At 41.1% G+C, this 16150-nt stretch overlaps 1 protein-coding gene across 4 annotated transcripts in view; it reads right to left on the reverse strand.

The window, feature by feature from the left end:
• Window positions 1-3366: 3366 nt before the first annotated feature.
• The window catches only part of LOC105278172 (nucleolysin TIAR), a 439676-nt gene continuing 426892 nt past the window's right edge, over window positions 3367-16150 (reverse strand). The window contains exon 11 of one of the 4 annotated variants that reach the window (XM_026967878.1): window positions 3367-8307. In XM_026967878.1, the coding sequence (XP_026823679.1) occupies window positions 8293-8307 (15 nt within the window). In that variant the 3' untranslated portion in view covers window positions 3367-8292. Of the gene's footprint in view, window positions 8308-12504; window positions 12702-12856; window positions 13458-16150 lie in introns of those variants that run through there. The other 3 variants (XM_020031242.2, XM_011337029.3, XM_011337030.3) reach the window with 3 other exon arrangements.

A 16150-nucleotide genomic window follows, 5' to 3' on the forward strand; every position in this document is an offset into this window, starting at 1 on the left:
TCGCACGCTGTGCGAGTTATATTCAGTCCCTGCGTATCGGGTCAGTCGTGTTTCTTCGTAAATTTAACGATTTTACCGGTAGACGTGGGCACGTCCCGAAATGATGTACGGTTCCCTCGTATGAGTCGGCAGCTAATGCTCTAATATGCGCAAAGGGTGCCATGCCCGTGTCACGCGGATTACCACTAATTGTAGTTTATGCTTTATACTACGCTATTCTCTTGTACAGCCGCTGGGTATTCGATGTATTAACGGAGATCTGCGCGCGTGTACGCGCACACACGGAGAGGCACCGGCGCGTGTCTACACATCACTCGCGTGAAGATACGTGATAGATCGTGTACGTACACGTGTATTGGTGAGCGTGCAACATCCGTATGATAGAGGTTCCCAAATTTTGCGATCAGTGACCCCGGGCTCGACGATCTCTCCGTTGCGGAATAAAAAAAAACACCTTCAAGTATAATACATAGAGGAAAGTCCCCGATTATGAGATACCATATCGATTTTGCCGAATGTAAGGAAATCTATAGGCAGAATTTTTAAATGTAATACGTTCTCTTGAAGAGAATTTAATAAGCTTTAGGTTGGTCAAATGAAAAATCTAATTTAAATATTATTTTTTCTGAAAATTAAAAACATTTGAAAAAAGAGCTTTACGCAGGATCGAGAAAGTGTGCTCCTAATATAAGATACCTCGAGAAATCGGTGTTAAAAGTGCAAAATACATCAGTATTGCAATTAAAAAACTTTATTAGATAGTTTTATAAAAATACTGCTGCCACAGCCTTCGCCAAATCTTCACGATTCCACTGTCGACGCTTCCTCGTATCTCTAACCTCCATAGTCAGATTCTATAAAAATTAAATACACAAAACTGCGTAATATAAATTCGTATTAACTTTTCTTTAATCTTAAGTAGTATTTTCTTTCTTTTTATTACACTACATAATCTTCATATTCGAGCAATAATTATCTCATATTAAGAGTACCCTGAATGTCTCATTATACGAGCCACACGTCTAGCGGTTCCGCGATCATGAAATCTAACCTCTACAATTAAGCAATTCAACAAATCGCGTATTTTCCTGTTACTACGATTCTACTCTATCATTGCATACTGAATTTATTGCCAACCATTTCCTTATTATATAATAAACAAGGTTTAAAGACTTACCTCAAGTTCCTTTGACATGTTCACAATTTCACAAATCTTTTCTTGCAAAGGCTAATACGCAATAACGAACAATGAATTTTTCGCTAAATACATTTTACACCAAGAGTAATAAGTTCATGGTGGAACTAACAGATGGTGCTCACTAGTTTAGCAGAAACCCCATTATCTCTTATTAAGAGCATATCTCATAATAGGGGATTCTCCTCTACGTCAGCCGTGTCAAATACGTACGTGGCTTGAAACATTTTCAAGTACCTTTAAATACAGTCGGCGAGATCTGTGTTCGTTCTGTAATACGTATTTGCAAAATGTATTTTTTGCGATTTGTGTACTAAAACACACGTTAATTATTATCGTGCAATATTAATTATTCCTGCAATTTCCTTTGGTCAATTATCTGGACAAGAGACAATTATCTCGTTAAGGCAGGATGTCCCTCCTAATTTACATAAAATGTGCCAACTGGGGAATAATTAACACCCCGATTATACGCCTTGACTATTACCTTGATTACTTGAAACATTCTTAAACTTGATAAAATATTATTTGAATATTATACATAATTTGATTCGACGATAATGCTACGTTGATAGAACAATGCGACTGGTCGCGTATTCTCTGCTATATCTACCCTCGCGTGTCGCACAAGGGTACACAAAACGTGGGGACAGAACAGATTGCACGCGCGCAGAAGGAAGCAACGTTTCCTTGCAAAATGGCACAGCTTAGAAAATTATTAGTGCAACGCGACACGCGAGGGGTTGAGCATTGCTGCAATGTTGCTGCGCACGTAGGGTGAACAGGCAGCTCGAACTTCCTCGGCTGTCATATGTCCGGCGTGTCCGTCAGCCTGGGCTAAAATAACCGGGCACCTCTGGCTCGCAATTAAGCGACGCGTAACTATATCTATCGGGCTATATGCAACATATGATACCCCCCCCCCCTCCCTGTGCGGAGACGTGTACACAGGTGCACGCGAGCACGTGAGGACCTACCCCGCAAAGGGTGCATTCATTGTCGCATACGCGACTCCCGCAGCGCGAGCCTGGCTCGTGGATCATTAGTACATTTGTTTACCTTCAATTTCGCCACGCGCTCATGTGTGCCGCTCATATTATATGGTAATTATTATAGAGAGATCGGACTGCACCGTTTTGAGCTGCACCGAGAAGCACGTTTCAACAATGTAGACATCGCCCAGCGCTGAAATACGATTTCAGTGAGCGGCGTTTCCTGCATTTGTCGGGGATGATGTTTGACGCTTGGCGTTTCTTGAAAAACACTGGAAAATAAATACGTATTTTTCATGGGTGATATAATACTTAAATTTTTCAAATCCATCGCATTGAATTGAAGATAATAATAGGCGACTCAAAACTCTTAAGCCCTTGCCGATGCGCTCTGTCCCCCCGTGGAAAATTTTAAATAACTTTACTGCCGATTCGGGCAATATTTGCTGACTGAGCGTATGGGATGTTTCCTGTATGTATCGCGGGAATTATTTTAGATTGGAAAATAAATACAAATGTTTTTAGGATTAAATTGCGATCTCTCTCTCTCTCCCCCGCGCATTGATATTATTTTTTCCGATTAATGTTTCGTGTGCTACGCGTGTTTTCTTCCCTTGGTTTTTCGTGTTCATCGCACTTGTATAATTACCCCCGTTGCGGCGCGCAACCCTTATTTTTTTAACGGACAAAACAAGCGTGTACAGCTGTTATATCTCGCGACTGCTATCGATGCGAGCAATGTTTACGTTTAATTACCGCTGAATGCAAACGTTTAATTGTTACGCTTTGTTTGTACTTAGAGTTAAACACTCTTTGTTTTTACCCTATAAACAGATGAGAGGTATTATTCCTCCAAAATCATTCCGCGTTACGCAAAAATAACGAGCGAGAAGAAATAAGTAAAATTATTCTTTTTATTTTTTTTATTTTTGCAAATGCGTAGTTTTATATGCAGGCATATGTAATTTATAAGTTCGCGTTTATATTAACGCTTTAATTTTTCTATATAATAATTTCTTGTTACCTTTTTTGATAATTTCGATAATTTGATACGATTCTCGATATTGGCAAATCTTTTTATTATCATACATGTATATATTTGATCATTGTTGCCTAAGTAAATTGTGCCATTAGGGAGCGGTGCAGGGTTGACTGGAGATTAAAGTAACGAGAGACGTATACATTTTCTATAATATATTTTACATTATAAACCAACCATACATCATCATAATAATATCTTGTATTCTTAAGCCTATGCGTGTTTTATTCTATATTTTCGTTTATATACTTCCTTCATATTTATACTTTGTTTACTTTTTCCATAGTATTTATATATATTTTTATTTATATTCATCATTATTTATAATGTATTTTATATGCTATGTTATGTATATATAATATCATACACGTTTCTTCTTTTTTCCCCTACGCACGTCCAGGGCGTCTCGGTAGTATTTTGTGTGTGTGTGCTTTGTACGTGTGTCATGTGAAAATTGTTCCTGCAAGTGTGATCACACACACACACACACACTCTCTCTCTCTCACCCTCTCTCTCTCTGCCAGTGTACACACGTCCATTTCTACTATTCGCGCGCATTGTACACGGCTCTCTTGTTCTCCCTGCGCGCGTCTGTATACACGTGTGTGTCTATGTGCGTGTTCGTGGCTGTGTGCGTGCGTCGCGCGGCGCGCGCGTATATTCCACATCGTTGCAAATTACATGTACATTATACAACTTTCGCTCGGCATGCCGCTCTCGAGCCGTCCCCAGCTCCTTATAACTTAAATATGCAACGAGGCTGCCGTGGGACCCCGCGGGCCGTACGTTTAATCGCGGAAGTATATTATTTAAGTCGCGCGCGGGGGGTGGCTTGTGATCATCCCCGTAGCTCTCGTTATTATAACGTTTGTGCTCACGACGCGCCTACTGTTTCGTAATATAATATAAGCGCAGTGCCGAACACGATGCACGATGGATGGATGTCATATTACCGGCCCCTTTCCCCTCACGAGCTCGCCGCCGTGCCGTTTCACACGCGTGACAATACAGTGTAACGTGTACGCTGCACCGGAGTGCGTTCCTCTTGCCATTCGTTCGTTTGTATTCCGGTGTCTTTTTTTCTCTCTCTCTCTCTCTCTCTTTCGTTTCCTCTCATTGTTCATCCCTTTCACAGAAATACACACACGTAAAGAAGTGGACAAAGGCACCTAACTTCTTAGCGTACAGTCGTAAGTGATATGCCGCGTATCGCGCCGGGATTAGGGGGAAGGGCCATATCTCTACGGGGTCCCGCAACGCACGCTTCGTCAAGTCGTACGAAAAGCTACGAGAAAAAAAAAACTGAAGGAACGTCGTAGTGTCTCTGTATGAATCGGACGCGGTAATTATCATAACACTCGGTCTCGGATTTCCTACGTGACGCCCACGCGAAGCGACGCTTCCTTCCGCTCTCTCGCGACGTACCTGGATATCGTTTCTTTTTTCCCCTCCCCCTTTTCGTCATCCTCCCTCACTTTCATCTACTTTATTTGCCCCTATCGTGTCGCGAAACACGACCCATATTATTCGTTTTTCCTTTCTACCTCGCATGCTCGCCCTGTTTTAATCCCTTTTCTTTCACACGTTCTTTCACGCACTCTTTCGCTCATTCACTCTCTTTCTCTTTCTGTCTCCCACTATCGCTTCGTACAATTACATGTATCTATATTCGAGGGCACGGGGGGTCCGGCAGGCTAGCCACAACATTTATTTTTTCTTTCACAACTTATGCTTCAATGTGTTTTGTTATTTCTTACAGCTAAAGGTATTTAACACAGTATGCCGCGGGGCGCGCATTTACAGACGTCGCGCACCCGCATTCGTTCGCTCCTTCGTTCACCTCCTCCTCCTCCTCGACCTCCTCCTCCTCCTCGTCCTCCTTCTCCTCCTTGTTAAGCTTATATTCGATATAGTTTCTATTTGTTGGCTAATATTATCTTCTTACACATATATGTATATATATATATGTATATATAATATACATATCTGTATCATATATATAGATGCGCGCGTGTTGTTTGTAGTCTTTCTTGTAATATATATGATTATATACATACATTACTTTATGTTATGCTCGGTATCTACGCTTACGGCTCCTACTTTTGTTTTCTTTCATTGTGTGCTTTTTCTCTTAAACATTCTTGCACTAACGCTAAGCTGTTTCCACGGTGCTTTGCATCGGTAAGTATCCCAATTTGGCCCGACTGCTGCCCTCGTCCCGCTAAGAATTACGTTAGACTCTCTCTTCCTTTTCCTTTCTCTCAAGGGACACCTCAATATAAATAGTTAAGCTAAATGCACCACGCTTGGAAAGAAAATATACGTGCGTTTAGTTGCGATTTACCGCTTAAATTTTATGAGCAACATTCGCTTGAACAAAATTAATTTTTAATTAATTCCTAGTTTACGCTTCTATAATGAAATTATTCGGTAGGAACAAAAGGGTGCATTTAATAATGCCTACGCCCGACAATATAAGCGTATAAAATTTCAATAATTTGCTACTCCCGATCTGTCGCAGATAAATGCCGTAGTTAGTGTGTGAATGAATATTAAAGCAACGGCTTTGAAATTTGAGTGCACACAGCCATCGTAAATACTCTCTTTCTGTAGACATCACACTCGGATCACGTCGAAGTGAACAATTGTCAGCATAACGAAATCTCGCGAGATCGATTGGTCAGCCGAGTCTCGTGTCGAAACGCGACGCGACGATTCCGTTGCCACGGGGCGAAGAAAGAAAACCCGCTTCCGCGAGCGCAGCTGCAGTTTGAGTAATCTGAAGCACCAATTGCTTAATTGCATTCCACGTCCCTCATTGCAGCTCCTAATTGGGAGTGGCTGGATTCGACTGATTGGCTCGATGATATGTTTCGTGTGTTCACTCGCGGTACCTACGTGACGATCGATATCAAAATCGCGTTGTGCGGTGCACCCGCGAGCGGCTAAAGCATCGCGAACACGATAGGGTAGCATCGCGATAGGGCAATCGATAAACACCCCTTTGTGCTCTCTTACTTCCTCCAGGACCGACCACCCTACCTCCCCTCTGTCCATTGCCTGCACGGGACTTGTGCAAACACGTCGGTAACGATAATTAATATCTAGCCCCCGGTGAAAAGAACACGTACAAGTTTCTAAATGTATGTTTCTTCAATGATTGTCGACTATCGTTTGGTAAGTCTCCGCGAGAGAAGCCTGCCCGGGCGGAGGAACGTGTACGATGGCAACAGGACGTCCGGTCGTGGTGACAAATACGAGAGCAACGCGGGGGGGGGGAGGAGAGGGGAGGGTGAGAGGGTAAAGGCCGCGGACGAAGAAGAGTCCAAGTGACACGAGTGCCCGAGAGTGACGCGCCGAGGGAAGAGAGAAGGACGCGCTGACGCGCGTGACGGGAATCGGGGATTCGCAGGGACGAAAAAAAGGCACGGCGTCGAATTTTGTCGTAACGCGAGAACGCAGTTCGGATTCGGATGGGGATCGGATGGTCCGGAAGCTGAAGGGTCGCTCGCTAAAAAATTGGCGCGGCGGTAAAAGATCATGGAATGGCGCGCGAATTACGCACTGTCTCTCGCACGTTGTCCGGTTGGAGATTCTTAAGGACGCGGGCGAAGGATGGAGGCAGCAGCCGCAGCACGCGTGTCTCTGTATTTTTTGGATGTGTGTTACGTGTGTGTGTGTGTGTCTGTGTCCCCTCGGTAGGTATATGCATATACACGTGTCCTGCCGTATAAGGGTGAGTGCTGACTGAGTATAACTTGCGGATATTAGTTATTGCACTATTTCTCATGAACGCTTTCTTTTTTTTCCATTAACCTAGTGATCGACAAGCTAGACTAGACTAGACTACGTCTAGAGCTCTTGCTTAAGTTTCTCTCGCCGCTACGCTTACGCAGTGTGCATCCTGTGTACTTGGTGTTGTGTGTATTTACATACGCGTATGTTTTACACCTCGTGCGCGCGTCTCCCCTCCGGGAGAAGAGACGCGTCCGCGTGACTTAAATAAGAGCGCGGACCTCCTGCCGATTTTTTTTTCTCGCTCTACGCTATGGCTCTCGTCGGGTTAGCTTCACCCACCCCCATTGTTATTTTTTTTTTTACAGTTTTTATTTCGTCCTGATTCGCAATTTCCCCGGCGTTTCCGTCGTTTCCGTCCGCGCTGCTCCCTTTTTTTTAACCCCTACTACAAGTTAGATTACATTAATAATTATCTATCTATCACTTTATGCTACATTTTGGTTTCCCGGTTTAACGCCGACGACGCGCACACGAAATCGGCCGGCTCCGCTCGGTTACATGTTCCTAGACAACACGCGTACGAGACTACATTAAGTCATCATGTACACGCCTTACTTGTTTAAGGCGCCTTTCTTCAAATAGACTTTTTACAGGTCGGGCGTCCAGACTGATTCTTTAAAAGAGTGCAGGATCCCTCACTTTTTTTTTCTCTGTCGAAGGTGGAATCGAGTCCGAGTGCGTAGCGAGCGATTCGACAAGGGGAGCGATCGGGCGGAACGAAAGGAACGTAGAAGATAGTGTCAGTGTCGAATCCAATTGATATCTTTGTTTGGTTGGTTGCGAACGCCTCCCGAGATGCGTTACTCCACGAGATTTGATTGACAGACATGCAAACGCGTGCACGCGGTAATGTTTTTCCTAATTTATGAATTTACGGTCTGTAATTTCGGGTCCCTCTCTTGCCTTCCAATCTTCGCGCGTTCGCCCTCTCTCCCCTCGCTCGTTCCACCTTTCACAAAAATAACCTATATTTTTTATTTTTATTTCTTTCGCCTAACTAATAATGTACACGATATTTTGCTTTTTCCTTATATATGTTCTCACGTGTGGGTCACTTCTTAAAAGCTAACTTTCTCACGCACAGCGCTCTGTTTTACGCACGACGATTGAAAATAACAGCTCTCGCCGCCGCTGCACGCAAGTATATATATATTTATATATATAATATATATATATAATATATGCATTTTTGTATTTATATGTATGTATATATATTTATTTATAATTTTGTTGCTTTCTCTTTGCGTACTCGTGCCGTGTCCTCGAGGCTAGTCACCCAATTTCTATTAGAAAACGAGATTCGATTAGCACGACCATATTCATTGTTTAAGCTAAAATTTTTAACGATTCAAGATTTTTTGTAAGTCGTGATTGTAATCTGCGTTTTATCATATAATGCCGTATATCTACGTTTTAATATTTTTAAGATTCTCCTAATAATGAACATTTTTTCCACGATAACATAATTTGTTACACCAAAGATAACCGTAAAAGGTAACCGAAAAGAATATAACATTTGTTTGTAACGACAAGACATTTATTTTTAATGCATATGAGAGAACTGAGCTGAAAGATGATTAAGAAACTTGACAAAACTTAACATGCAAAAACTGCAGAAAATAATCGCGGTCGCGCTTACATCACGTGCGATCGTGCATGATATAATATAATAATTAATATATATATATATTATGCTTGAACTAAATTAAAGATTATAATAAAATTCAGGATAAGCTAAATGCATTCGAGAAGAAAATTACGATTGAATGATTAATTATATGTACGAATGAATATGTTCCTGATATATATATATATATATATATATATATATATATAACACATTCCAACAATAACACGAATTGGAAATCAATTTGACAAAGCACCTTTCGATATTCCTCATTCAAACGTATAAAATGGAATCTTAAAATCTTGGAAAATATCTGTACACGATCTCTGAAATATATATTTAATTCTTTCCTAAAGCTATAATTTCCCTTAAAGCTGCAAATAAAAACAGCAAATAAATGCAGCCAATAAAAAATGCACACGCATAGTGGCAACATAATTATTATCTTTAAATTTGGTTGACTACAAGTGATATTCCGTATCAGAATCACTCTCATTGCGATTAAAAACGCTGAAATGTGGCGATTTTTATTGTCGAGCTTTCCTCTTACGGGAAAGTCACTCTTTTAGCTGGTCGACACAATCGCGACGGATCGTTGGTCTACTTTCATCACAAAACATCTAAACTCTACGCGATGTTGGGCAGGTTTGATTGTGCCGTTCCTCCGCTTCCTTCGTTGCGTTTCGTGTGCCGCACTTTGATCATCGATCTTTTTGATTGAGAAACGTCGAACACGCTTTTGATTCGCTTAAAGCACGATCCGTCTGCCTTTTGATTAATAACGAAGTCGCCTATCGCTCGTTTTTGTTTCAGCCATCATCGACGCGCTCTCCTCCCTTAATCTAACTCCGCCTCTCTCGTCTCTTTCTCTATTTCTAGTTGTTCCTTGTCTCATCTGTCCGTTTGCGGGTGGAATTTACGTATCCACAGGATGCGCGGTGCTGTACAAAAGAATTTCACTTGAAAGAGACACTGCGCGTGATGAATCATCGCGCCTTTGAAAGCGCGGTGCTTTTGGATCTACGAACCTTTCGGTATAGATGAAAATAATGACATTGAAAATTCATGTCAAATGTTGAATTTTGAACACGTTTTATGTGTGTGCGAGACAGAGTGACTCTTCTCGAATTTTACGCTGTATCGCATTAAACGAATCAATATTTTCGATCAAAACGAGACAGACTGATAGCTGAAATCAAGATGATTTCGTGAAACCCGTTGACAAATGCAGAGCTGGAAGCTACAGTTTCACTGGTTTCTCTACAGATTCATCACAGGTTCTATTGTGAACTCGTTGCTCCGATATGGAGACGGCCCAAGGGAAAGACGGGGACGAGATATTATCGATACGATAGGTATGAGTTGTGGTACTTAAAATTGAGGGAGTGAGAAGGAGGACGGTAGGTACGGGGAGCCAGGAGATAGGACGATGGAGATACAAAAGATCGAGCACGGAGATAACGGGGATGCGCGCGCGCGCGCGCGCGCGGGTTGCAATAAGTTTCACCCGCTTTCCATCTTCGCAAGTATTGGAACTGCTCGTGCCACCAACCACGTTGGTTCACGGCTCGTCGTTCCGTCGTTTCCTCCGGCCGATCTCTTCCTATCTTTTTTCCCCCGGCAAGCGGATGGCCTCTGATGGGGAGGTGGGGCGCGTCGATGATGGGGTTGCGCACGATCGGAGCCCTAAAACGGCTGCCGCGCGGACAGGGCACGCGTGGACAAAAAAAAACTTAACTCGTCTAAGGTCTAACTTTCGTGCTGTTTGTGCAATGTATCTACCTACGAATTATTTATCCTCGTTTTTTTTTCTTGTCCCATCTTGCTTGTGCTGTGTGGTTTGTCGCTCGTCGCTCGTTCTCTCTTTCTTTCGCATTCGCTCCCTTTCTCTCCCATTCATTCAATCTTTCTTTCTTTCGTTCCTTTCACGCTCCCGTTCCCTCCCCCTCTGGCGTTCTCCCATGTGTACAATTGCATCCATGCGATTGCTTACATCTTCGTGACTTATGCGAGTTTCGATCTCGTCTTCTCTTTGTGTCAATTTGGCCAAGTCGAAATTCGGGACATCGGGAAGATTGTGATCGTTTCACTTGCTCCTAGGACAATTAAAATACATACGTGTCACGCATCGTCTCCTCTACCAGCTATATCAGTTATGCGCGTTTCATTAATGTTTTCTTCGTTGTGAGAATTCGTGTGTTGCTCGTTTATATAACGCAGTCGAGATTGATTTGTAACGCAGCGAGACGGAGGGATGGTTGTCTTCTTCCTTTCTTAAGCTTAACGTTTTATTGCTTAAACGTCTTAAAAGCCACATCTTCCATGCTGATTCTACATAGTCACCTTATATAAAAATCTAATAGTGTTTTACTTAAAAACCACCGGTGAGATCCGACACGATCGGCGTTGCCGCGCGTTTCCGTTAGTTTTTTTTCAGCTTCGGAAGGATGCTAATTCGCGTGTCGGTATTTGCCTGTCTCGGCGTACACGTCTCTCTGATCGTTTTATAAAAGTATTCAACTGGCCAAAAAATGCCGCGTCCAAAAAGATAGATAGATTCGATTGATAAAAACGCTCGCTGGACCGACCTGCGAAGATTTCACGCGTGAATTATCATTTGGCCACGAATCCGACAGGTGCATCATATTGAGGTACAAAGTCTTCGCAGTGACAAAAGTGGAGTTAAGACACGTGGATCCCATTAGTTCCGTTTTTCGAGACGGGGCGAGTTATACGTGAACGGGCCGATTATCTCACCACCGTGGAAACGCTGCGCTCTATCGGACATACACGAGATCCATCTCTCCTCCTTGTCGCCGAATTTCGAATCGGCCTCGAGCAACCTTTTAATATAATATACCTATCTAACTATCTAACTAATTGTTGAATTTCGTTTATGATAACCTTTATTCTTTTATGTATATATATATATATTTCATTTGTGTGTGTATATATATATATATATTTATTTATATATTTATATCTCTTCACGAGTGTGCTTCGATTAATCGATCTTTGTATTTATACACCGTGATCGCTCGACCGGCCGTCGCAATCGGCCGTGAGCGTCCCGTTCGACATTACGTCTTTGTGTTATATTTTCGCTGTTAAGCCCAAACTACAAAAATAATGAATCCGGGTAACGAATAGTCAGTATCCGGCGGTCCTATTAACGCTCCTTTCTCTTTCTCTTTTTTTTTTTTCAAAGGGTCAAGGGATTTATACGCATTGCTAAAACGGTGATAAACCGGTTATATCACGACTCCATTGAACGTGTGCGGACTCGTGTTTCTCGTGCATTCGGTACCGCTGGACGACACATAGTATGCGTAATTGGCCAGTTTCGCTAAAAAAACACTGTCAGACCATCACATGGCGAATTCACGTGTATGCCGGATTTCGTGTTTTGGATTGAAGCTTCGGACACTACTGTAACGGCAAACGCTATCTATTTCTTCAAGCCGAGCGAGATGCTAGATTATCCTACAGACTGGACGAGAGGTATCTCCGCTTAGTAATCGATAGCGGCTCCTTTCTCTTACACTGGACGTGAAAACTTACTCGGGGGGGGGGGGGGGAGATAGGGGATGTTGGATGCATCTTGCGCAAGGTTACCTATGATTACGATCCTTACTCGCTATTTTATTTTTTTTATTTTTCGCACGGTGCTTCTTCATTTTTGCTAAGCGACTGTTATCTGCTTTTCGTGGTTACCGTCTTCCGACTCGCGCGTCGTCAAGCCAGAAGTGGCATGAGTTTTACTGCTTTTGCTGTCGCGGTGGCGTCGATGATGACGGAAATGTTGTTGTTGTTGTTGTTGTTGTTGGTGGTGGTGGTGGTAGTGGTGGTAGTAGTGGTAGTGGTGGTGGTAGTGATGGTGGAGATGGTGGTGATGGTAGTAGTGGAGGAGGAAGTTATGGTGGTGATGGTGGTGGTAACTGTTGCTGTAGAAGTTGTTCCTGTTGGTGGGGTGTACTTGCTTACCATCACACTAGAAGGCTAGGCGTCAGCCAGTCCTCATCCGCTAGCTGGACCGCAACCAAGAACACACTTTACCATTTGAACACACAAACGCTGGTTAAGTCTTGGTCCGAATTTCAAGAAAGTAATAGAAATATGCTCGACAATAAAATCCTCTCTCTCCCTCTCTTTCACTCGACTTCGTTCTCGTCTATATGCTCTCTATCTCTCTATTGCTCCCTTTCTCTCCTTCATTCATTCTGCCTCTCACTTGTGCATCATTCTTTATTTTCGCTCTTCCCTGTTACAGTTTCTCTCATACTCTCTTGCTACATGGATTCTAATCGATCTGGATCTACCTTCACCATGACTCAACCTCCACCATGTGGTGCAGTAGTAAGGTCATAAAAACTGCGAGCAATTTTTACAGCAGTGGTAAAATAGTGAATTATAATACTTGTGTTAGATTCAGAGCGCAATAATAACGACGGCGTAGTAAACGCAGCATTAAATTAACGAGTTTTCCTGACCTAATTACTGCAAGCCTTTCTGTTATCATAAGAAAAATCGACTTTACTTTTTTATTACGAAATTCCGGATTGAATAACATAGATTATAGTAAAATAAATGCTTCTTCCGCTTTCATTTCTTACATTGGTTTCTTCCGTTTTCCTTTTTGTTCCGTAGAAAATATTATCCTTTTGTATAAAAACACGCTGCAGCGAGTATTTTCAGGCTGAATGCGAGGTTGAGCCAGGTTGTAGATGCAGTTATCCTGATGCTAATTGGTATTCGAAAGAAAGGATAAGCCAGGCCGTGCGATGATAGTGGTAGCGATCACTGTGCCTGCGAACCGAAATATGTAAATAAAGATAGTCTTTTTAAAAATCTCGAGTATCCCTCCTTTTCCGAACAATAAAAGTATCAATTATAATTAAGATCTTTACACATACTCTTTGAATTTTTATATGAACGTATTAATTAAAAAAATAGATGCGAATAATTAAGTTTATTTGTTTAGTCTAATTAATTTAATGCTGTTATTATAAAATATTTACTGAAATTTTCAATCAGAATTTATTTTGGAACAATTAACATGTTAATTATGACTGTTAAAAAATTTGCATTTTATAAAAGAAAATAATACAGTCCAATGAACCAGAAATGATGCTTTAAAAGATTATACCTTAGCATATTATTATTACTTTAATATTATTTTCGGAAAAAAATAAAAGAAGAAGTAATAAAAACGCTCTAGAGAGATACTCGAGCTGAATTAGACGAAGTGCAAGAAGCATAATACATGCAATGTCTACATTTCTCATTCCATGTTCATGCAAATTGAGATTTACGCATAGTAGGTGTTGACTGTAATTATTCATATTATTATATGTTTATAATATCACCTAATATTTGTTCTCTTTGATTTCACGTTCTTTATTTCGCTAATTCTTGTTAATATACGTTTCATACGATCGGATATATGTTAAAGTCTCTAATACATGACGAACAAATTTACATAGGAATACTTGCGTGTTTGAATAACTTTGAAGTCTTTGGCTCGTGACTGCAAAATTGCGAACACCCATGTAAATTTGCTCTCTTAGATCCTATTATGATCAAACGCCGAACTTTGCAATTCGCTTGCGGCAAAAAAGGTATTAGCGAAATAAACGGGGAGGCCAATTGCAATTTGCTCTATTGGATGATGTATTTTCAGCGTGTCGTCCTTCTTTCGTTGTTTTATCACTGCTATCTCCGTAGAGAACTCGCGTTCGATTGAGAATGATTTCGATGGCTAGTTTTCAAGCAAGTTTCAAAGAGATATTTCGCTTGACATGCAGTGATATAATACGAGCCCGGTTTTTCGGGGTGAGATATTTTTGCGAAAGTAAACTAACTTTTCTCACCGAAATATCTTCTTCGGCGCGATAGACGAGCAAATCGTACGTGAGTTTTACTCCGTTATGTGCGATTGTACAAAAGATTCACTAAAACATCTATGGCCACGTGAAATGTATACCTATATCTTCCTAAGCACATACGAATGACAGGCCATTTTACGGACATTGCAAACAGCTGGAGATTAATGACTGAAAGCCGAAATCGATACAGGATTTGCAGTACGTTACGCTATTTCAAATTGTTTGTAGTCACGTTGCAAATGATCATCTAAGAATGATATAAGGATTGAGGAATCCTTTCCTTGTGAGGGGAAAGAATAAAATTAAAATACTCAAAAATGCCATATATGCGTATGTAAAAAAATGTTTGTAATATATTACAAACTGAATATCACAGATTGAAATTGCAAGGTGTTAACTATTTTTCTACTTCTATCGATCTGTTTAGACAGATTTTTATGACCATTAGAAAATCGCAGATGACTGAGATTGGCAGGTAAATTGGATTTTAATTGCCGTAATTGTTTAAGCGGAAGACACGCAAGTTTATATCATTTGCTTTAAACGTGTAAAGTGTATAGAATCATCTAAAAAAATTCACAAATTTGCACTTAAGTACTGCTTAAGTAAGAAAACATGTGAGAATAACTGCTAATAATAATTATGAAAATTGTAAATATTTCAAGATTGTTAAATATAATTTTCCAACCTTTTTGGTTTATTTTTTTGAAATAAGTGTGATGCAGAAAAGAATGTAAAGGAACAGCAGAATTAATTTAAAAATTTCGGATTAGAGTTTTCATTGAGTTTTCAAGATAGTTTTTCTCAATCTTCCGAAACCTCAAGTTGTCAAGTTCAGAAATTGTTCTTGAAGCAGGAAGAACGCGGGGGCATTAAAAGCGGTGCTGAGTTGAAATGCATTCGCTGCCCGAAGCAATCCCTGATCTCTTCTCAAATATTCTAGATTTTTTTGTGGCGATGTCGTTTTTAGCAATGGCGCGTGTGTCTGTGTGCAGTGCGCACCTTCTTACCGTGTGTGCAGCTTGTGCAGAAAGCAAAATGGTCGAGGACCTTTCTGGACAACTACGATAAGTATCATATTTCAACTCACTGCCATGAACCATGATTTTTTGCATGATCTCGAAATCTCGACACGTCGAGCGGAAATGCGAATTTTGATCTTGCTTTGATCAATGCTTGGTGTGAAGTATGTAAAACTTTTTCCGTTAATAACACATTCTCGTATCAACGAACTGGAGATTATATGTTAAACGTAAAATTATATGCCAAAATGTTATAAATAACGGTTCAATTTCATGAACGGCTTGCCGTTGCAACACCAAACATCGTCTCATCGAGTGTAATGACGCAAAATCGAAATAAGCTCTTTGTTTTCCCAATTTCTATTAATATCTCTCGAAATTCGGTACAAGATATCACAAAAATAATATTGCACTTTTCGGTTACTTCTCGCCGTTTCTTACGTGGATCTACTAAACATGCTCGCTACAGACATCCTCCACACAATCACCACGATGCAATCATCGCTCCTAAGGGAGAAGTTCTTTCTCTACAGCTAAGATAAGTGCATTCATAGCAACTACTCAACAAGTACGTCTAATCACGCGGCAGAGA

The sequence above is a fragment of the Ooceraea biroi genome, chromosome 2 (genome assembly GCF_003672135.1).
Source record: "Ooceraea biroi isolate clonal line C1 chromosome 2, Obir_v5.4, whole genome shotgun sequence".
NCBI lineage: Eukaryota > Metazoa > Arthropoda > Insecta > Hymenoptera > Formicidae > Ooceraea > Ooceraea biroi.